The sequence below is a fragment of the Poromitra crassiceps genome (genome assembly GCF_964638095.1).
Source record: "Poromitra crassiceps genome assembly, chromosome: 2".
In the NCBI taxonomy this organism is placed as follows: Eukaryota; Metazoa; Chordata; class Actinopteri; order Beryciformes; family Melamphaidae; genus Poromitra; species Poromitra crassiceps.
In genome coordinates this window covers 25,948,742-25,972,726 of record NC_139624.1, presented here as the reverse complement: position 1 = coordinate 25,972,726, position 23,985 = coordinate 25,948,742, and the positions used below count along the sequence as shown (strand labels likewise).

Genomic DNA, 23,985 nt, shown 5'->3' with positions numbered 1-23,985 from the left:
ATGGCTTGGGATGCTAGAAATGGTCAGGTGCATCAGTGCGACCAATGACAATATTTAGGCGCACTGGCAGATTTTAGGGTGTGAAAATGCGACCAAATGGAGCCCTGTACCACGATATTTGGACGTGAGTTGGGACTCGGGACTGCATTGCAATATAACATTTTGGATATCGCCCCCAAGCCTATCCTCACATTTAAAATAACTGTCCTGAGTGTCCTCCATCTGTACTGTCATTTACTCCACTCTGCTGTGTCCCTGCCTCTGCTAAATGTGGTCTCTCATTTTGGATGAGGTTTGGCTCACTGTCAGAGCCTGCTCAGGTTTAAATGAATAGTGAGTGAGTGATTCTAGGTCGAGACTGGGTCACTGCATCGTGCTCAATAGGACTCCTGGGGTCGATACCGGAGAGGGAGGCAACCTGAGAGGAAGCTACTAAGATGAACACTTGGAACATTCGTGTGTGTGTCTATCTTGATCTGTGTGTGTGTTGTTTCCCTTACGTATACACAGTATCAAGTCCGCCAAACTGGTAGCCTAAACTGTAAAAAAAAAAAAAAAAAATCCAAATTCCGTTTATTTTCTCCCAAATTCCATTTTCCCCACATTCATTTTAATTCAGGGGTTAGCCTCTTTGACATGTCTCACAAAGTGACAACCAAGTTGTGAGGTGACATAAGGGTCCCACGCAAGACCCACCCATCTCTCAAAACACCCCAATCCGAAACGGAGTCATTTCTCTAGGCCTATTTTACAATTATTAAATAATTTAGGTTACTACAATAATTAGGTCTACTTTTGATTTAGATAATTAGGGCTACTATCAATTTCAGCCAAATTATGGAAAATTCTGTTCCGTGTTTTACAATTGTTCCATTTTTATTAGCAAATTCCATGATTCCATCAGTTTTTTTCCTGCATTGTGGAAATCATATGGCCCTATGATGGTCATATTTGAAAAATGTTGAATATCGGAAGCTTGAATCCAAAAATATAGATATCTGCCTCTGGATCAAAAATCCATGTGAATCATACTAATGGCGTGTGTGAGTGGGTGTTTTTGTATGATATTAGCCTGAGCTAAGTTAAGTACCGTAAATTCCGGACTATAAGCCGCACCGGTGTATAAGCCGCACCTGCAAAGTTGACTGTTTTTTACATATATAAGCCGCACCGGACTATAAGCCGCGGGTGTTTTAATGGTATTTTTTTTTTTTTTTTTTTTTTTTTTTTTTTTTGTGTTTTAATGTTTAATTACCATATGTAAGGGTTCATGCACAGAGGGGATTGTCGGGAAAGAGATGGCTGTTTGAGGAAGCTCCCATTTATTAACATTTCAACAAAACAACATAACACAACACCACCTGTGTTTCTTTTTTACAGTGCACACAGTGTCATACAGTGTCATACAGTGTGGTGAAAAGAGGGCAAGAGAGGAAATTAAAACAGAAGTGGATTTATAGTTAGAAAGAGTGCTAAAAAAGAGAGATTTTTTTTTTTTTTTTTTTTTTTTTTGGGGAAAAATCCATAGATAAGCTGCACCGTTATATAAGCCGCAGGGGCCAAAAAAGGCCAAAAAACGGGAAAAAAGGTGCGGCTTATAGTCCGGAATTTACGGTACTAGAACTCGCCCAGGTGTAAATTAATACTGGCTACTGGTTAAAGGGGAGGGGCAGCTGTGGTCATATAAGTTAGTTGGCAGTGGCACTGTATAATAGATATGGAGGGAACACAGGCCTATAAAAGGCTGTAGCATTCATTCTGTGTGTCTGTCTGTCTCTCTTGTCTGTTTGTCTGTCTGTGTCCATTAGCTAAGGAATGTCTGTTACAGAAGAAAGGTGCAAGTGTCTGTGCGTTTACATTAATATGTTGATGCACTATCCTGTGTGCGTGTGGATACGTATGTGTGCGTGTCTGTGTAGTGTACCCATTAGTGTAGGAATGCTGGGAGGAAAGGTGTGGCCAGTCTCCACTTCCTCCACCGACTTTACAGGAAGTAACACTGGAAGGGAACGTAGGGAAGGGATGAGGGAGAGTTTTTTGTGGGGTGGGGTCGGGTGGGGTGTGGGGGGGGATGGAGGTAGATGGAGAGACAGAAGAACCTAACCTGCTAACGTTAAATTGTGGGCAGGGTAAGTCCCTCTATAAACCCTATCTGTGTCGTTTCACCTTTGATTGAAAAATGCTTCCACCTGATTAAAGAAAAGGTGATATTGACTGATGCCCTGAGTGTTTTAGTAAAGTGTCTCACTCAATACACAAAATAAACGCTTTGATAGAACTGAAAGCCTATGGCATGCTTAGTCTGCAGATAAAACACAATGACAAAAGCCATAGTAAGTTAGACTCAGGTGTGCATAAACTACAGGTTTAAGAACTTCCTTTTTTAAATACAAATATGTGAAATTATTATCGCTTATCGGACAGGAGCAGCAGATATGTCGGTTATCGTATCGGCTGATACCCCCCCCCCCCCCCCCCCCCCCCCACAGTTTTCAAAGTGAATTTTAGGCCCTGGTTCGGCTCATTGTCAAATGTCGATTAGTTAGACTCAGCTAGCATGGCTAAATCACTGTTTAGTCTGCCTGTAGCACTCATGACACAGAAACGCACAGTCCCATGCTCCAGGTGCTGTTCACCTGGCTAGCATGTTTTGTCTGCCTGCAGTGCTCCCAGCACACACACACACGCACACACAAGCTGATGTCATCTATTTACAGACAGTGGATGCAGACAAGCGTGACTGTGCTAAACAAAGATAGGAATGCTGCAGGTGTGGGTGAGGCCATATCACACACACACACACACACACACACACACACACACACACACACACACACACCAGGGCCAGGTACACACGGGTCCTTGAAAACCTTTAAAGTGTGAATTTGAGAAGAAAAATCAAGGCCTTGAAAGTTTTGGAAAATAGACTTAAATAGACATGGGTCATTGAAAGTGCTTGAATCTATATAATGTATGTTGTGCAAGAGAATAGAATTTTAAAGTTGTTTTGATTTTCTTTCTTAACAGCACAGTTGAGAAGTGTTCACACATTCAAGTCACTTCACTCTTTTTAATTGTTGTCTGTCTGTGAGCTTCTGTAAAGCCTGCTAGTTGTCATTACACAGCTCCTTGGTGTTGTAACAGTAATGAACCTTGATGTGTGACTCAAACTATATGCTGTGTTTGATCCTTCAATTTGAGGGAATTGGAATTGGGCCTGAAAGGTTGTTGAAATGTCGTTTTAAAGGAATCTAGTGCATTTAATTGGTAATTGCTTTGATTCTCTCCTGTTACCTCTCCATCTACATTATATTATACTTGTGTGTTCATGTCAGCTGCGTTGAGTCACATTTTTGGGGAGCTGCACGCCAGCATCGCCGGCAGGCCCGCCAGCCGTGACACAGTCCGTGACACAGTCCGTGACACAGCCCGTGACACAGCCCGTGGCACAGTCCGTGACACAGCCCGTGGCACAGTCCGTGACACAGCCCGTGGCACAGCCCGTGGCACAGCCCGTGGCACAGCCCGTGGCACAGCCCGTGGCACAGCCCGTGACACAGTCCGTGACACAGCCCGTGACACAGCCCGTGGCACAGCCCGTGGCACAGCCCGTGGCACATTCAGCGAGGGCTGTGACGCTGTAGCACGTTTTCTGTTGAAGTGTTGTTGCTCTCCCAGGCTTAGTAGGAGGCATGGCTGTGTTCTTAAATAGGACCATGACCTCATGGTGTTGTAGCTCTGATCTGCTCTGCTTCTCCTGTGTGTTTGGATTCAGTGGCTCTCGCCCTGCAGTTCCTCTGAAGCCTCTCTCTGGCAGTCTGTCACACCTGCAGTCTGAAGCCTCTCTCTGGTAGTCTGTCACACCTGCAGTCTGAAGCCTCTCTCTGGTAGTCTGTCACACCTGCAGTCTGAAGCCTCTCTCTGGCAGTCTGTCACACCTGCAGTCTGAAGCCTCTCTCTGGTAGTCTGTCACACCTGCAGTCTGAAGCCTCTCTCTGGTAGTCTGTCACACCTGCAGTCTGAAGCCTCTCTCTGGCAGTCTGTCACACCTGCAGTCTGAAGCCTCTCTCTGGTAGTCTGTCACACCTGCAGTCTGAAGCCTCTCTCTGGTAGTCTGTCACACCTGCAGTCTGAAGCCTCTCTCTGGTAGTCTGTCACACCTGCAGTCTGAAGCCTCTCTCTGGCAGTCTGTCACACCTGCAGTCTGAAGCCTCTCTCTGGCAGTCTGTCACACCTGCAGTCTGAACCCTCTCTCTGGCAGTCTGTCACACCTGCAGTCTGAAGCCTCTCTCTGGTAGTCTGTCACACCTGCAGTCTGAAGAGAACGCTCTCTCTGGCAGTCTGTCACACCTGCAGTCTGAACCCTCTCTCTGGCAGTCTGTCACACCTGCAGTCTGAACCCTCTGGTAGTCTGTCACACCTGCAGTCTGAACCCTCTCTCTGGTAGTCTGTCACACCTGCAGTCTGAAGCCTCTCTCTGGCAGTCTGTCACACCTGCAGTCTGAAGCCTCTCTCTGGTAGTCTGTCACACCTGCAGTCTGAACCCTCTCTCTGGTAGTCTGTCACACCTGCAGTCTGAACCCTCTCTCTGGTAGTCTGTCACACCTGCAGTCTGAAGCCTCTCTCTGGTAGTCTGTCACACCTGCAGTCTGAAGCCTCTCTCTGGCAGTCTGTCACACCTGCAGTCTGAACCCTCTGGTAGTCTGTCACACCTGCAGTCTGAACCCTCTCTCTGGCAGTCTGTCACACCTGCAGTCTGAAGCCTCTCTCTGGCAGTCTGTCACACCTGCAGTCTGAACCCTCTCTCTGGTAGTCTGTCACACCTGCAGTCTGAAGCCTCTCTCTGGTAGTCTGTCACACCTGCAGTCTGAACCCTCTCTCTGGCAGTCTGTCACACCTGCAGTCTGAAGAGAACGCTCTCTCTGGCAGTCTGTCACACCTGCAGTCTGAACCCTCTGGTAGTCTGTCACACCTGCAGTCTGAAGCCTCTCTCTGGCAGTCTGTCACACCTGCAGTCTGAAGAGAACGCTCTCTCTGGTAGTTTGTCACACCTGCAGTCTGAAGCCTCTCTCTGGTAGTCTGTCACACCTGCAGTCTGAACCCTCTCTCTGGCAGTCTGTCACACCTGCAGTCTGAACCCTCTGGTAGTCTGTCACACCTGCAGTCTGAACCCTCTCTCTGGCAGTCTGTCACACCTGCAGTCTGAACCCTCTCTCTGGTAGTCTGTCACACCTGCAGTCTGAAGCCTCTCTCTGGCAGTCTGTCACACCTGCAGTCTGAAGCCTCTCTCTGGCAGTCTGTCACACCTGCAGTCTGAAGCCTCTCTCTGGCACTATTGAGTAGTTTTAGTGGCCCATGATGGTCTGTTTCAGAGGCTTTTATGTGTTAAACATGCTTCAACGTAAATTCAAGGCCTCAGTTCCGTTATAGAGGCTTTTAAATATTAAGACTATTTATGTTGATGAAACTTGCTGGCAACCAGCACAAAACACAGTAGGTTGTTTTATGCTGTAATAGAGGTGGCTGATATGCCTCTAAAATAATATTGCAATATTTGTGGTATTTCTGCGATAACGATATTCTTGGCAATAGACGGTTTCAACTCTAAATTCATTCTAAATTGCCCCCAGCAGCTTACTTCCTGTTGCCGTGTTTGCTAGTACAATAACTGACAGGACAAAAGCTATGTTTCAAACTGTTCCCTAGCAACAAGTCTGTGTAAACCGTCTATAGAAATAAATATTGTATTATTAATTTCAAGAACATGCAATTGCGACAAAATAATTGTTATAGTTTATGTCAGCATAAACGTAACAGTTTGCCTTCAAATATTCCCGTGGTTTGTTGTACATGGTCTTTTGTAATCAAAGCACTTCCACACTGCTGAAGTCACTCCCCTTTTTGGAGTTAACTCCTCCCCCGTTGAGCCGCTTTCAGCCATGCTTGTTGTTGCTGTGCAGCGTAACGACGTGATGTTATTACATCAACAAGTCACAATATTGCCATTATCACAATATTAATGATTGAATGATTTGAATATGAATTGTAATGATATATCAACAAGGCCAGGTGGAAACCTGGCATAGGGCCGGTGCATGGTAGCCTATTGCCTATTACTTATCCTACTGCATAGGCTAAAATACCCGCTAACGTTCACGTAGCATATTAATTAATTAATCGTTCAGGGAATAGCTTATTATACGCTGTAACGTTATGGACTGCTAACGTTCACGTAGCATATTAATTAATCGTTAGGGGAATTGGTTATTATACGCTGTAACGTTATGGACCGCTAATGTTGACGTAGCATATTAATGAATCGTTCGGGCAATTGGTTATTATACGCTATTATACGCTGTAACGTTATGGAGATTTCATTTAAATTACTGCCTGTCTATTGTGTTATGTTATACAACTGCTACGGACTCCACTCGCCAGCACCCTCCTCCCCCCAGCTCTTTCTAAACAAAGACTCCTCATGTCTCCACTCCGCGAGTGCATATAGTGGAGACATACCTAGCAACAATGAGATGATAGCCTATTACTTAGCCTACTGCATAGGCTAAAGTACCTGCTAACGTTCACGTAGCATATTCATTACCCTTACTGTGGCATGTCAAGCTGCAGCGTCCTCCGTGTAACGAGCAAAAAAGTAGTGTGGAGCTGCAGCGTCCTCCATGTCCGTGTAACGAGCTAGCCACAGTATACCTGGGCCGTTTCTCAATACCAAGAATGCATTCTTGTTCTTGGGGAGAACGTTCTTGCTAGTCGTTCTTGGAAGAATTAACTTGCTAGGTCACAAGCACACATGACGCTGTTGGCAGTTTGAGACGATGCGTTCTTGAGGGTATTGTGTAATACCAGCGCAGAGGCCGTCTGCAGTACTACACAAATAAAAAGCTCAGCTGATGTAGACGCAGCCAATTGTGCTCTGGAACTTTTTGCCATTTTTCGCCATAAATGTTCGTAAAGTGGCACTTATTGAAACCTACTACCCTGCTTGTAGGCATCAAAAGTCATCAGAAATTAATTTAGTGATGAAATAAAACTTTAAATTGTAAAAAAAACTTTCCGGAGCTTATGGCGTCTTCTCTGCTGCGTTCTGCCTCTGCTTATGCCGAAATGCATGCTGGGAGTGTGGAAAGACATTTAGAACCTGAATCCGTGCTCAAATTAGGGATGTCGAAAATCATAATTTTTCTTGACCGACAACCGACACTCATTAGCCGACAACTGTCGGTTAACCGAGAAGATTAAAATGCGCTATTTGACTGTCTGTGCCCCATTAAACAATTACCACAACAAATGCTTGATTTTTTTCATTAGAAAGCGTTTATTTTTTACATCTACAAGCAGAAAAAAACAAGTTGAAGCCTCCAGCCATCTAAACAAAAACATTCCTCCGATAGGCTATACTTTAGAGCTGCACGCATTGCATATTATAGGCACGTCAATTGACACGCAGCTGCCTGGTGAAGTAGTGTTTGAGCGGACGACAGCCCAGGCTGCAGGGCGCACTGACAAAGTGCGCAGCATCACTACAGTATCTTCTCCTCACTAATCCCACAGTGGTTTACCTGCTTTTGGTCTCACCCCTTATTCCTCTCTCTTCACACACGCGACGAGGGCTCTGCTCTCTGTCGCTGGGCTCCACATTATGAAGACGAGTCGCACGCAGCTGTCAGTAGCCGCTTTCACGTCGGCCTTGAAAGTGTCAATGAATACAGTCTACAAACAATCCCTCTCTGTCCCGTTCTGAAACAATTTCTCCGAACTGCGATGTGTTGGACAGTAAAGACTAACGTTAATTGTTACTTTTCAATCGTCAATTAGACCGCTTCATGTCTGCATCTTTAGGACACGGTAAAAACTACTGTTTGATCAGTGCGCGCTGAACGCTGTGAGATTAGCAAGGTGTCGGGTTTCAGGCCATGCGTCTCTCTCTCTCTCTCTCTCTCTCTCTCTCTCTCTCTCTCTCTCTCTCTCTCTCTCTCTCTCTCTCTCTCTGCATGTGTTTAGGAGACGTGAATTTTTTTTTTTTTAACCGTTTAACTGATAGTATTAATCGGTTAATGTTCTAACGGTCGATTATCGGTTAAACGGTTATCGGTTGACATCCCTAGCTCAAATCTGGGCGACAGAGTCGAATGTAGGGGCCCTGCTGTGCATGCACACCGGCCCCAAAAATGATACAATATATATGGCACACCCCTATGCTGTAAGAATGACAACAATGCTTAATTTCAGTGTATTCTCTTTATAGGTGGGTGTAATGGCAGCTCATCACTAGCCAGTGTGTTGCCAAAGAGGCCAGCTGATGTAGTTGGCTTTGTCACAGGGCTCTCTGCTACGGAGAAGGAAGTCATTTAATCCACTAGGTCACTCGAGTTAGCCGTTAGCCAACGACCTCACGAGTCACTACACACACACGCACACGCACACGCACACGCACACGCACACACACGCACACGCACATACACACACACACACACACACACACACACACACACACACACACACACACACACACCGCACACACACGCACACACACACACACACACACACACACACATACACACACACACACACACACACACTATGGAAGGAGTATCTGTTAACACCTGTGGTTGTTCTTCCTTCCCTCTTTGTGACTATCTTCATCTCCATCTCTGGGTGGACAGAGTACATAATCTCATTAGCTGTAATAAGCTTTGACTCGTCTGACCTGGCCCATGGCAAAACCTTGTGTGTGTGTGTGAGACTGTGTGAGTGTGCTTGCTTGTTGTGTGTGTGCTTGTTGTGTGTGTGTGGCTCAGCAGATAGTTTAGGCCTTCTATCCCTATGCCCTACTTCTACTACGTTAATCCTGATGACTCAGAGTCTGTCTCTGTCAGGGTCGAATCGATGTCCGGTCCGGTCCGGTGTACGAGATTAAACCGGGTTGATTTACCCACTGAACTGACATTTGTCATAATGTCTGTACACCCACAGCTGGGCTCTGGTCAGCAGTCGGGGGCGGGGCGTTGTGGCCAATATAAGTTTGTGAAGCATGATTAAATAAACACTCCCACATGCTCCTGCAACATGTATTTCCATAAAGATATACCGGTATATATGTAGGAATCTCGCACGCCCAATTCCTAGGCTCACGGTCTCACCCGTCCTGCAGCTCGCCACGCTGGCCCTACAGCTCGCATTCGCAGCTCGCCCGCTGTGCGGCCTTGCCCGCAACTCGGCTGCTGTGTGGCCAATGAGACCTGCATCACTGATGATGTCAGATTTATGACATCACTGATGATGTCATCAGTGGGATTTATGACATCACTGATGTCACAGTGGGATCAGTGATTTATGACATCACTGATGATGTCACAGTGGGATTTATGACATCATGGATGATGTCATTGGCTGCGAGGGAAACCAAACAAATAGTAATCTTTTTCTAGATCTGTGTACAAAAAGGATCGAATGCAGGCATCGTTTGACTGGAGAAGTTTCCATTCTACTTGGTGCTGGCTTACTTCGGTCGGTACCTGAAGGTATCAAGTACAGTAGTACTGAATGATAGCCAGCCCTAAACACAAACACACAAACCAGCTATTCCTGTTTTGCCTCAGCTATAGACCTGGCAGAGTGAACAGTGGATTACAACTGTTTGAAACTCTGCTACTCTGTGTGTGTTCTGTGTGTGTGTGTGTGTGTGTGTGTTCTGTGTGTATGTGTGTGTTCTGTGTGTGTGCACATGCAAACGCTGCATTGGCACCTTGTCTTTGCCTTGAGCAGTGTGTGTTATCCATATAAGGGTGTGTGTGCCTCCCCTGGACTCTGTACTGTGTGTGTGTGTGTGTGTGTGTGTGTGTGTGTGTGTGTGTGAGTGTGAGAGAGAGAGATTGTTTTTAATAGAAGCAGAGGAGAGCTGTGCTATGCCCATGTAAGCACACACTACTCTGGAGAATTAAACTCTGTCTGAAGACTCCGCACAGACACTCCTAGACACACACACTAGGACAGGGATGGGCAACTTTGATGATAGAGAGGGCCACACAAAAAACGTCATCACTACCAGAGGGCCAGATTGTGACAGTGCACTTCCACCAGTAGCCTAAGCCCACTGTAACACCGTCACTCCCAATTATAGCTACTACCGTAAATTCCGGACTATAAGACGCACCGGTCTATAAGCCGCGGGACCAAAATTGACTATTTTTTTCTTCTATAAGCCGCACCGGTCTATAAGCCGCGGGTGTTTTGATGTTTAATTACCATATGAAAGGGTTCGTGCACAGAGAGGAATGTCGGGAAAGAGATGGCTGTGTGGGGAAGCTCCCATTTATTAACATTTCAACAAAACAAAACTAAAGTCAGGTCACTAATCCCCAGACAAAATCACACAACAATAGGCTATATGTGCAGCAAACGGCTGTAAGCAGAGAAGTCAAGTCACTAACCCTCGTCTTCCTCTTCTTCCTGCGTACTGAAACCACCAAAGTCCTCATCTTCAGTGTCGGAAACGAACAGGTTCAGGGTGGCTTCGTCAACCACTCTCCTCTCTCCTTCATTGTCACTCAAAACCAACGAACTCCTCTTCGTCACTGTCGGCATCGAACAGCCTCTGAAGCCTCTGACGGCCCTCAGCGCCAGCTGTGGCGGCGTCATCCTCTTCATCCCGCAGCAGTCCAGCGTTTTGGAACCCGTTGGTGATTGTGGATGTTTTCACACTCCTATAATATTCCGCTTCTACTGCTCGTCTTGTTGTGAATATTCCTTGATCTTCCTTTGTGTGAATTCGCCGAAGTTTGTGATTTTCTCCTGGTAGTCGGGGGAGGGAGTTGGCCGAGTGGCCGTTTGCTTACCGTAATTACCATATGTAAGTGGTCACGCACAGAGGGGATTGTCGGGAAAGAGATGGCTGTTTGAGGAAGCTCCCATTTACCGTATTACCGTAACATTTCAACAAAACAACATAACACAACACCACCGTTGTTTATTTTTACAGTGCACACAGTGTCCGCGGTGTGGTGAAAAGAGGGCAAGAGAGGAAATTAAAACAGAAGTGGATTTATAGTTAGAAAGAGTGCTAAAGAAGAGAGAATTCCGTTTTTTATTTTTTTATTTTAGTTACTCACAGTACTATTGACCAGTCCAACTCAAAAGATATTCGGCAGTTTCACTTTGAGCTCTTGTTCCGCCGCTGTCCATCAATGGTTATGACGAGTCTCGCTGGGTACAGTACGCCAAAGCGATATCCATTGACTCGATGATGCTGTTGTATGTTGCGCGTTTCTGTTGCACCAACGCGGAGAGGTCCTGCCGGACGAAAAAGCGCGTACCCTCCCAGGTGAGGGGCTTCTTCCCCGCAGCCTGGAGGATGAGTTGACGGTCGGGCCAGCGGAGTAGGCAGATGAAGATGGCCCTCGGTGGCAGGCCGGGGTCTGGACGTGGCCGAGGCGCCCGGTGTGCCCTGTCCACCTCTGGTGGTTTCTCGCCTTCCTTCAGGTCCAGGATGTAACACAGGATTTTGCCACGAAAGCGTCCATGTCACCCATCTCAGCTCCCTCTTTTACATTGATCAGGCGAATGTTATTTCTTTTACTCCTGCTGATTAAGTCATCAACCTGCGTGTGCAGGGTTTCGATTTTGCATTTTATCCATTTTCGGACTCACTGTGTTGTTTTTGTCCTCCAGTGCGCGGATGCGCTTTTCCGCATTATAAACTCTGTTCACGGTTGCCTTAGTTTCTTTAGTGAGTGAGTGGATGGACTTCTGCACGTTTTCAAACTTGTTTTCAAGCTGCTCAAAACCTCTGAGCGATGTCGGACTTAATCGATAGTGTTTCACGGAGTAAAAGTTTAGCCCAAGCCGTGTATCTCCAGCCTCCAGCAGGTGAGTCATTTCCTCATTCATGGCGTGATTGCTTCGTCTTTTTCTTTCTGCTTACCTGTGTTGTGTTATGTTATGTTATGTTGTTAAAAGAGGGCAAGAGAGGAAATTAAAACAGAAGTGGATTTATAGTTAGAAAGAGTGCTAAAAAAGAGAGATTTTATTTGTATTTTTTTTTTTTTTTCTGAAAAAATCCATAGATAAGACGCACCGTTATATAAGCCGCAGGGGCCAAAAAACGGGGAAAAAGCCGCGGCTTATAGTCCGGAATTTACGGTAATTTGATGAAGGACAGTAAGGACTGGTAAACAGTTTAGGGGGGTTTGAATTTTATTCCCATAATTTGGTGATTTATTATACATAATATGTACAACAGTGAAGTTCCCTTTAGATTTGGTTGTTTTCCTTTAGTTATGGATGTGTAATCTTACGCAAATATGCAAAATATAAAATAAGGCACATATTGGATCATTAAATGAGGTTTCTCCATATTTTGTGTAAAGCCAGAGACTATGGAATACATACATAGGGAGAAGAGAACCCGTATTTATCGAGTATGGAGTTGATCGACTTTTCTTTTCACGAGCAGCTGGGTGAATGGCTGCTTTATAACGTTAGTACCGTGCGGTGCGGTAGGCTCACTAGGCTGTGTGTTACACAGTTAGCTCTCCACCCGCTACTTTTGTCGTGCGTGACGAGCACATGTTTTCAACAACTCTGTCCCTCCAAAACGAACCACGTCGCTGTTTCCTGCCTGTTTTCCACCCGTGAGTGTTGCTGCTCCCACAAAAGTAGAAAGCCCCACTTTCTTAGCAGTAAAGACGATTCGGCGGACATTTTCTGTGATTACAGCATGATTACAGCAGCAGGCTGGGCACGCCCCACAATGCCACCCCCACGTGTATCTCAGCCAATCACCATGCATTTCGTGCATCAATGTTGCAGACTTGTCACTGCCAACGCTGGCCTTCGTTTCAAAATAAAAGCTTGTAGAGTGAGGTGTGTTATTGTAACTTAATGACATTTTTCATGACATACTCTTATTTTGGGAGCAGCGCAGCGGCGGCAAACTTTCAGGGGCGGTGGCCCGCCGCTGCTGAGAGAACATGGCGGAAAGCCTGTGTGTGTGTCTGTGTGTGTCTGTGTGTGTGTCATCTTTATCTAGAACTTTCTCTATCAGCTGACCACTTGAACCTACCCCACCTGAAGGCTATTTATTCATAAACACATAAACTGCTTACTGCAGCTCTACTCACATAAAGGCCCTTGAAGTACATGAGTGAGTGACTTGACACAGATTGTACATTCACACCACATACTGTAACCACTCTGACCACATACTGTAACCAGTCTGACCACATACTGTAACCAGTCTGACCACATACTGTAACCAGTCTGACCACATACTGTAACCAGTCTGACCACATACTATAACCAGTCTGACCACATACTGTAACCACTCTGACCACATACTGTAACCACTCTGACCACATACTGTAACCAGTCTGACCACATACTGTAACCAGCCTGACCACATACTGTAACCAGTCTGACCACATACTGTAACCAGTCTGACCACATACTGTAACCAGCCTGACCACATACTGTAACCAGTCTGACCACATACTGTAACCAGTCTGACCACATACTGTAACCAGTCTGACCACATACTGTAACCAGTCTGACCACATGCTGTAACCAGTCTGACCACATACTGTTCAAGTTCAAGTTCATTTATTTGTTTGTCCCAGAAGGGCGATTTGATTTGCAGCAAAACATATAAAGGCAGACATAAATCACCAGGGAGACAAAATCACAAGATAAAACACATGATAACCTAAAATAAGACATAAACAAGTACGCAATGTAAGACACATAAAACAATAAAAATCAGGATGGCAGTTCGAGGTATCAGTGCAAGTGCAGGTAACCCAGACAGGGCCTAGCTGAGGTCAAAAAGTAGCAGCGCATCAATGAGAGTTAGGCAGCAGCAGTTCAAAGTGCTAGTGCAAGTGAGTGAGTAAGGCAAGGCTAGGCTTAGTAACCGCCTTACACATTACAAGAAGATGTAGCTACAATAAAGCTATTGTATTTGTATTTCCCCAGTAATACAGATACATGTGTGTGAGATACATAGCAACAAATTTGTAAAACAAGCAATAGATAAAACAACAGACTGTAACCAGTCTGACCACATACTGTAACCAGTCTGTCCACATACTGTAACCAGTCTGACCACATACTGTAACCAGTCTGACCACATACTGTAACCAGTCTGACCACATGCTGTAACCAGTCTGACCACATACTGTAACCAGTCTGACCACATACTGTAACCAGTCTGACCACATGCTGTAACCAGTCTGACCACATGCTGTAACCAGTCTGAGGGCCTGTTTATACCACAACCATTTCTGGATAAAATGGCAAACTTTGTCGATGTCGCCTGTCTCTGGCACTACAGTACACGTACAGTGGCTATCTTCTTCTCCTGTCATTGGTTGTGCTCATGAAAGGTCAGCGATATGTAGTTCAGCATTGAGATATGAAGTTTGAGCGCAGCGCAAGGTGGCAAAATGGAGGTGTGCGCAACGCTTAGAGTAGCACTGCTGCCTAGTTGATGCTTAGAGTAGCACTGCTGCCTAGTTGATGCTTAGAGTAGCACTGCTGCCTAGTTGATGCTTAGGGTAGCACTGCTGCCTAGTTGATGCTTAGGGTAGCACTGCTGCCTAGTTGATGCTTAGAGTAGCACTGCTGCCTAGTTGATGCTTAGGGTAGCACTGCTGCCTAGTTGATGCTTAGGGTAGCACTGCTGCCTAGTTGATGCTTAGAGTAGCACTGCTGCCTAGTTGATGCTTAGAGTAGCACTGCTGCCTAGTTGATGCTTAGGGTAGCACTGCTGCCTAGTTGATGCTTAGGGTAGCACTGCTGCCTAGTTGATGCTTAGGGTAGCACTGCTGCCTAGTTGATGCTTAGAGTAGCACTGCTGCCTAGTTGATGCTTAGAGTAGCACTGCTGCCTAGTTGATGCTTAGGGTAGCACTGCTGCCTAGTTGATGCTTAGGGTAGCACTGCTGCCTAGTTGATGCTTAGGGTAGCACTGCTGCCTAGTTGATGCTTAGGGTAGCACTGCTGCCTAGTTGATGCTTAGGGTAGCACTGCTGCCTAGTTGATGCTTAGAGTAGCACTGCTGCCTAGTTGATGCTTAGAGTAGCACTGCTGCCTAGTTGATGCTTAGGGTAGCACTGCTGCCTAGTTGAGAAGTGGCACTCTCCCCCGTAGGAAAACAACAGCACAGCCAGCACAGAGCTGTTTTCCCCTGGATCATGTGTGGGGGCTTTAGGATATACTGTACATAGACTTCACCCACAGGAATGATCCATGTTTTGTCTCAAATTAGAAGTCAGTTTCTGACCATGAGACCCAGGCTGAGTTAATTGTTGACATGTGACGACCCTCCAGCTATATAGTATACTAGATTCCATCTCTCTTCCTCACTGATGACATGCCTTGTTTGTTGATGCCTTTTTAGGCCGGTGCTTGCACTGGCCTATGGGAGCATGTGTGTCCCAATCGCTGCACACACGACTCCTGGCACCCTTTCATCAAGATGGGCTTTTACTTTGAAATTTGTTTTATTTGACGAATGTCTGGTTTCGGACTTCCTGTCTGCCCTGATCTGATCTTGTTCAGCTTGACAGAGTCGCTCACGGCCGCAGAGGGTCCGCGCCCATGTTAACGTTACACGCGTAACAGTAGCGGGAGACGTCTCCCCTTCCAGCAAATATACATGAATGTTATGCGTAAGGAACATGAACATCTTACCGCGAGGCAGAGAGCTAAGATAAGTAGCTAACAGCTGAGCTAAGTAGGCTATAACTAGCGTGTTAGCCGATCGGAAAAGCATGTAAACAGCGGTGATATCTCCTTTATTAAAGTATGCAACCATTTCCAATGAACAAATGGCATGTAGCCTTCAACTTTAAAACAAAGCAATGTGCTTCTGCTTACTTCTTACATTCAACTCTGTATGGCAGTGAGTGCAGACAGTGCAACACCAGTGGCATGTAGCCCTCAAGTATTTAAAACAAAAACAATAGTGCTTGCTGCTTACTTAGCCTACATTCAACTTTTTATGGCAAGGGTAACACATCCAATCTCGCCAAGCACCTGAAAGACAGGCACCCAGACCTGTTCAAAGAATTCAAGGTGGGTTAATTCTTTCAAACGGTGTAAAATAACACGTTTAACAACATATCAAATGGACCTTATCCTGTCACATTAGTTTTTGAGATAGCTGGCAATGCATTGTGTAACCAAAAAAACGTTTGGCTAACGTTAACGTGTTTTGTAATGGAATCTTTATGGGACACGGCTAATACCTGGCACAGCGTTAGCTAGCATAGTGTAACACGTGTGCAATGCAAATGGAATCATTATGGAACTATGGCTAAGTTCGGCTCTTAGCCGTGTCCCATAATGATTCCATTACAAATATTGCATTGCACACGTGACATGTTATTTTACTAAAAATAATACATTTTACCATCATTTCAAGTAGAATGATACCATCCAAGCAAGAATATTTCAAGTGTTTCAAGTGCTTTACTGAAATATTTGGACCATATAATGATAATACAATTATCTCAACCTTAAAAGGTTACATATGTGCCAAAAAGCCATAAATTCACATCAAAGAACAAAGAAAAACAACAATTATAATTCAAGTTTAAACAGTAAGTGTACAGCTGCAGCATTTATTAAAAAAAAAAAAAAAAAAAAATATCCTGCATCCCTAAACACAAACGGGGAAAAAAGGTGGAAAATCAGATGACGGCTTATATGTGTTATGTTGATTGTTAAAATGTGTATGGGTATACATGGGTGACGATCAGTGTTGCCAGATGGCAAATGTTGAATTATCGCACCAGAGGGTCAAAATTATCATTTTTGGAGTGAAATTATCGTACGCTCCCCCCAGCGCGGCGCGCCGAAGCGCGCCTATGTCAGGGGGTACTGCGGCTGACACAGGCTACTTTTGGGACTTGGCATGATTTTTCAGCACTGTGATCTCAGCCTGCGTTGCAACAACGACAAAAAGCTTTAGAGTTACACCCTGCAACAGCTTTGAGCCAGCCAGTGAATAAAGCGTCACTTTCCCATTCAGTCAGGGTACATTTGTTTTTCTGTGCTTACTTTCTGGCTGTCCAGGCGGCTCCCCTCCCGGCTCTCCCCTGTCGTCACGTTCCTCCTGGTCGGCACCACTCGTTTTCTTTATGTTTTATTTGATCGTTTCCAAGACTCTTCCCGCATTCTGCTCTATGACGCGCACCTACTGTGTTTATGGTTTTCAGGTTGTGCGCGGCCGTGACTCAGGTTCACATCACGTGCCTCACGTTCAAGCACTTATTGGCTGCAAAGACGTTGTGTGAAGAGATGTATAAACAGATAGAGTGATAGACGTAGGATTCGACTGAGTGTCACAAAATGATGAAATTATCGTACATTTGGGGGATTTGGGGATTATTGATCGTACATCGTACAGAGGTCGAAATTATCGTACAAATACGATAATTATCGTACAAATACGATAATTATCGTACGTCTGGCAACGCTGGTGACGATCCCATGCACCGGCCGTATGCCAGGTTTCGACCTGGCCTTGTTTCTAATGAGCCCACCCCTCTCTCTCTCTCTCTCTCTCTCTCTCTCTCTCTCTCTCTCTCTCTCTCTCTCTCTCTCTCTCTCAGGATGTGGAAAAGGAGAGAGAACTGCGGACTCATCTCAGCAGGGAGGAGATCAGGCAGAAGATTGAGCAGTACAACACCCTGACCAGGGACCACCTTAAAATGACACTCGTGAGTGGAGCGCGTGCACACACACAGACACACACACACACACACACACACACACTCTAGAGCTGTGACGATTAGTTGATAGACCGAGAATTAATCGCCAGCTATTTTTTTATAAACGATTAATGGTTTAAATTTTTTTGAAAAACAAACAAACAAACAAAAAAAACTATTATCTCGTTCCAGCTTCTTAACACATTCAGTGCCACAGCGCTTCAGTAAAATTGTCTGGAGCCTGTGCCAGATTCACTTCCATTCAGTTGAAAACAGCTATAGAATTTTTTCTATTATGGCTATATTAACGGGGCTGGACTTTAATGAAAGATTGAACACTCCTGCTTCTTCCAAAGAAGAAATTTTGTTTCTAGACAGTTCCATTATGAAATTACAGCCTCTCAAAAAAGTGCACTTTCAATGGTTTTCTGTCGTTTTTTTTTACTTTCCAAGTTATAGGCCCTTTTATGAATACCTTTTGCACTCTAATTTCGACCACATTCACTGACTCTGGCTGGTGTTTTCTGATGTGGTGGCGTGTGGTGTGGTTTCTGTGAAGCCTGTGTGACACACACACCTCTCCCCCCCCCCCCCCCCTCCCTCCCCCCTCTCCCCTCTCCACCTCTGAGCTGCGGGCTCCTCCCACACGCACAGTTTGTTTTCTCGTTTTTGCCCCGGACAGATCCCAGCGCGCATCATTTCCTTGATGGGCAAACGCGACTGAACGAAAAGGCATGGCCGTTCGGCTTCGGATGCTGCCTTTCTAGGAAATCGTGTGGAGATAGATAGAAGCATAAGAGCTCAGTTGTGAGCGCGGATGCAGCCGAGCCCACTCTCCGCTGTAGGCAGAGCAATATATACGGCGCTGGCAGAAAGCATGCATCGGTTTCCACTTTCTCCGCTGTCTCCTGTACAAAGTAAAGGATCTGAGGTGGGTGGAGCAGCTCCTGTGACGATGTTTAAGGTGGCGCCGTGTGATCCCTTGAAGGGATTCATGCTCACTGGCTAGGTACGACCTTAAACAGCAGAATTATGGAATAATATGAATTATGATTTTAGGACGTCCACAGACGTCCTTGGCACTCCTCGTTACTTTTTTTTAGGACGTCCACAGACGTCCTTGGCACTGAATGTGTTAACACATTCACTGCCAGCCGTTTTTTCAATACTGTAGGTAGGTTCTGCCAAGTTTTTTTTTTGAGGATTCTGGCTCATCTTTCAAGAGCCGAGGATTCTTTTCTGCTAAGATTTTGTGAACACAAATGATTGTGTGCTTTCTCTGTCTAAAAGAGTTAGTTTGTAGAGTTAGTAGTTATGTAGGCATTAGCAGTAGAATACAGCATGGTTTCAACGTCTGAAAATTTATTCTGAGATAAATGGCTTTTTGTGAAATTCGATAGAACAGTCACTTTAACCATTTATTTTTGGCGTAAGACGTCAGACATCTAAACAATAGTTTTGAACAGTAATTTCCTCCATAGCAGCAGGAAACTCCCCTCTCCTTCAAACTCCTCCCTCCATGGGTGTGTCTCTGGTGGCTTTGCAGCGTTTGTCACAAGCGAGGCTCTGCCTGTCTGTGCTGCCTGGGTGCTGCGGCGGCTGCTCTTTGGGCGAGTCTGCATGAGTCGTTTCGGTTGTTGCTCAGCTGCAATGCTCAGCTGCAATGAAGCTGCGTGCGATTGTGGGCTTTCTGCCGTGTTTCAAAGTGTGTTGCACGCATAATCTATTATGCAAATTTGCAATCCCCCACGCCAGCTCCCAGCGCGATAATGCGCGAAAGCGAAAGCGTTTTCGCCAATCCATTTTACAGTACGAGAGAATGGTTTCCTCGCGCGTTCCCCTGCAGTTTTGGCTCGGCTTTTTCTAGTGTGGAGAGCACTGTCGCCACTTAGTGGGTCGGTGGAATGGGTTGTACACGTTCGGTGGCTCCAATATTTTTATAGGAGACGTGGGGGGCGTTGATCCACGTCCCACCGTCAATTTTTTTTTTTTTTTTTTAAGCCGAGATATCTCGTCATTGGCAGTCAACCGTTGGATTTTGTAAGCCGAGATATCTCGTCAATGGCAGTGAACGTGTTAAATGACTGTCTTTGGGTTGTAGACTGTTGGTCAGGACAAAAGAAGACATTTGAGGATGTCATCTTGGGCTTTGGGGAAAAAGTGGTTGACATTTGCAGAAACGGTAATCCATTAAAGTGTTCTCCAAGACAAGGTACCAAAAAATCTTCCTATTCCACGTGCATTATTACAAGAGGACGTACTGCGGATGCATGAAGATATAGCCTAATAGACCCTTTTCACGGGGGCCATTTTGTGTCGAAAAGGCAGAATAAACACAGGTGCAAGCAAAACACTAATGAGGGTTTCCAAATTCCAATCACTATTCTATTTAATTGTTATGTTGTTCGTTTAAAACGTTAGCATAATGCTAGCTACTTGCAGACGGTCTTGATCACATTAGCTCAATTGAGTGTTTAAATACTTTGTAGACACAGTTATCATTGTTGTTGATGTTACTTGCCTTCCTAGTCAAAACCTTCCGACCATAGTATAGATGGCAACAGGGAATGAAAGACGAAATATCCACTTTTGCACATGATGAAGCTGGAAAAGTTTCAATTGTGGCTGTGTATATTCTTATTCAGTTGACACATGCCGTTTTTACACAATTTCTTCTTTCTCTAGTAGACTCACGTTGACTCGTTCAAGTTAGCAAAGATAAACACCACCACTTCCTCTTATAACTTTAAAATAAAATTGTATTTGAAGCATTTTCTGATATTTGAAGTGAATGTTTTGTTCACAGTTGTTTTTTCTTTACTTGAAGCACACGAGAAGCTTAAAAGCACTTTACAAACTAAATTATATAGAATGTTTTGTACAGTCAACTACTGTATTTCTGACTTGAATCACTTGTTAAAAAATAGTGCATTGTTGTGTAAATTGATTGTTGTATCTTATTAAATTGTGGAAATGTATTCATCCCCACATATTAGACACTATTTCTGATGGTAAAATGAGCGTAAAAAGCAAAACACAGAATTCAGAACAATTAAAACGGGGGGAAAAAAATGGGAAAGATTTTAATGGAATTTGGAAAAAATAAAACAGATTTCATATGGCTCTACATTATTGTTAGTTACCTGTAGCATTCATCTGAGAACTGAAAGGCCTTGCCAGTGTTCTTTTAATAGGCTACGTCCATGATGTTGAGTTGAGCACTTTTATTCAAAGCAGTGTATCAAATTAATTAAACTCGAAGCCTGCATTCTGGGTCGTTGTTTGATTGAACGGTGAGAGAAGCATGTTTGGCACAGGGAATCTATGGTAATATCGAGATTATAGAGGCTATAGTCTGCTATCAATTGTTTTTAAGATCAATAAAAACAGATCTAATATTTGACCGGAATTTATTCCAATTGTCCGGGAAACTGAAATCATGTCGGACACGTTGACCGGCACAATTTTTCTGTAACGGAAATGCTCACACACACACACACACACACACACAGACACACACACACACACACACACACACACACACACACACACACACACACACACACACACACACGGTATTTGGCTTGTATGTGCTTCCTGTAAATGCCTATCTTACCAACATCCTTACTAAGCTTCTTTCAACTTTCCTTTAACTCTGTCTTTCTCTCTGTCTTTTTCTCTCTCTCTCTCTCTCTCTCTCTCTCTCTCTCTGTCTCTCTCTCTCTCTCTCTCTCTCTGTCTCTCTCTCTCTCTCTTTCTATCTCTCTTGCTGTCTCTCTATCTCTTGCTGTGATTTGGCATGCTGAAGGAGTGTGCCTGCCGGAGAGTCCCTACGTTAAATATTTCCGTTATGAGTCATGCTGTGAACAGCGTTCTTTTATTCGCTCCTTCTCTTTCTCTCTGTCTGTCTACTGTAACCTGTCTCCTCTACCTCTGTCTTGTGGTAGAATTATTCTACCATAAGAAAATAATACTTATTAGAATACAGTTATTATTAGAATACAGTATATAATTCTACTAGAATGATATAATAATTATTATAATAAACAAACAGATTTTCAAAAACAAAGTTTACAAAGCAGAAAAGTTACATTAGAACCACAGATTATATTAAAAAAAGTAGTAATAAATATGTAATAAAAAGAAAGAACTAAAAGTCTAAGATTTGTTGCAGAAAGAAAATCTATAAAGACAGGTTTCAAGAGATGTAGCAGGTTGTTCCAGCTTATATGGGCCGAAATGGAAAAAGCTCTGCCCCCTCAGTCTAGACTGTGGAACAGATGCTGAAGATATACATTTATATTGAGTGATATACTGTATATTATTGTCTGCTGTTTTGTTTTATACGGAACAGATGCTGAAGATATACATTTATATTGAGTGATATACTGTATATTATTGTCTGCTGTTTTGTTTTATACGGAACAGATGCTGAAGATATACATTTATATTGAGTATATACTGTATATTATTGTCTGCTGTTTTTTTTTATACGGAACAGATGCTGAAGATATACATTTATATTGAGTATATACTGTATATTATTGTCTGCTGTTTTGTTTTATATATCTGTACCACCATGTATGTTCTCTGTTAATTGAGATTCTTGTGCTTTGTAACATTTGTATTTAGTCTCTGTCTTTGTTGCTATTGCTAATAGCTCATTGCTGTGGTGTTTGTGCACTGCTCTTCCCAGAGATCAGCAGCCAATTAAAGTGTGTGTTCAGTGTTTCTGTAGCTTTGTGTGTTCGGCCATGGTGAATATTATGGTGCTCGTTGAATTCTTTATGAATTTATGTTTTGGGCTCATGATTAGTACGAAAATATAAACAAAGTATACAAACAAATACAAGCAAAACATTACAGGCCCCCAGAGCAGAAATATGGAGAAAAAGGTGGCATTCTAAATGGGACGGTCTCCTCTTATGACATCGCTTGTTGCTGGACGTTCTGCGGGGCTGACACATAGACATAACTAATATGGACGTAGCTATCCCATAAAATTTCTTCTCCCTGGCAGAGTTGAAACGTTGGCCGTCACCATCTTGATTTTCCGTCAGCAGAGGGGGATGGAATGGGTTGAGTCCTTCCGCACCTCACGTGAGATGGGAGGTTCCCAGAGCCGCAGCTCCGCCTGCTATTGGTCCGTGATCGGCAAGCTGCGTGATCACTGGACAGGCGATCTGTCAATCACCCCCTTTTCTATCATCTATTTTACTCCAAACGGGCGAGTTATAAAATATATGCCCCCCTACAGTTCTTATGAAAAGGTGAAATTAGCTATATAGACCAGAACCGTGTTTCGGTCCAGGCTATAAAGATGTTTAATTACTGTTACAAAGTGGGGCATTTTAACAGGAATGACATGACTTCTTAGTCCTGCCTCAAGTGGCCATTTGAGGAATTACAGCTTAAACAAAGACATTCGCATCTTCAGTGGAAAGGGGGTGGGCTTGGCCACTGGGCTGACATCACAATCACAGGAAGCAGTTCCATTTCAGGAACAGTGCCCCCTGCAGTTTACAAAAAGGAGTCTAGATGCAGCTATGTGTGATTTAACACAACCCCCCCCCCCCTCGAAAATCCCATTGCTATATACCCCTCCCACAAATTAATGCAATGCGGTCTCCAACCATGCTCTTTTTAATTTGGAAAGTATATGAATGAAAAAGTAGAGAAATATGAATTGCCGCATTGTAAGCATGTGCAAAAAGAAAATCAGCAGTAGTTGATATGAAAAGTTGGTGTGCATTTAGCCTAAATAAAGCGAGTGTGATGCTGAAACAGGATCTAGTGCGGCCTCTATAGCTGATGTTTCAGCATCCACACTCAGCATTCCTCAGCGCTAAAGTCAGTGTGATCTGATGTCATTCCTGCTATTGTTCTTCTCCCACCAGAAGATTTAGCTTGGCAGCTCTCTGAAGTTCTATTCATGTGACACTCCATGGTGAAATAATACAAATTAATTTCTTTTTAGGAGAGGCAGCAATCAAAGACCCAGTTTCAGAAAATGTTGATATTCTAGGGGTGGATGATATAGCCAAAATAATTATCCATATCAAATATTTAATATCAGTCGAGATAGATAATTATTGATCATTTTTAATTACCTATTTTTAATAAAGACCACGAGAAAAAGGTTGAATTTGCCCACTTTATTTTGGACCACCTTATTTATCAAGGCACACAGGTAAAATTGTAATGTTGACACAACAATTAAAAACACAAATTGAGTGTTTCAGACTAAACAAATTTCT

The 23,985-nt window shown here is 44.2% G+C and overlaps 1 protein-coding gene across 2 annotated transcripts in view; it reads left to right on the top strand.

Annotated features, from left to right (window-relative positions):
- The window catches only part of rassf3 (Ras association domain family member 3), a 56,932-nt gene that overhangs the window by 22,641 nt on the left and 10,306 nt on the right, over positions 1-23,985 (top strand). For both annotated transcript variants that reach the window (XR_014552482.1, XM_083632042.1), the window contains exon 2: positions 17,630-17,737. Coding sequence is in view for 1 of the 2 variants with exons in the window: in XM_083632042.1 (XP_083488168.1) it covers positions 17,630-17,737 (108 nt within the window). In the remaining variant the exon portion in view is untranslated. The remainder of the gene's footprint in view (positions 1-17,629; positions 17,738-23,985) is intronic.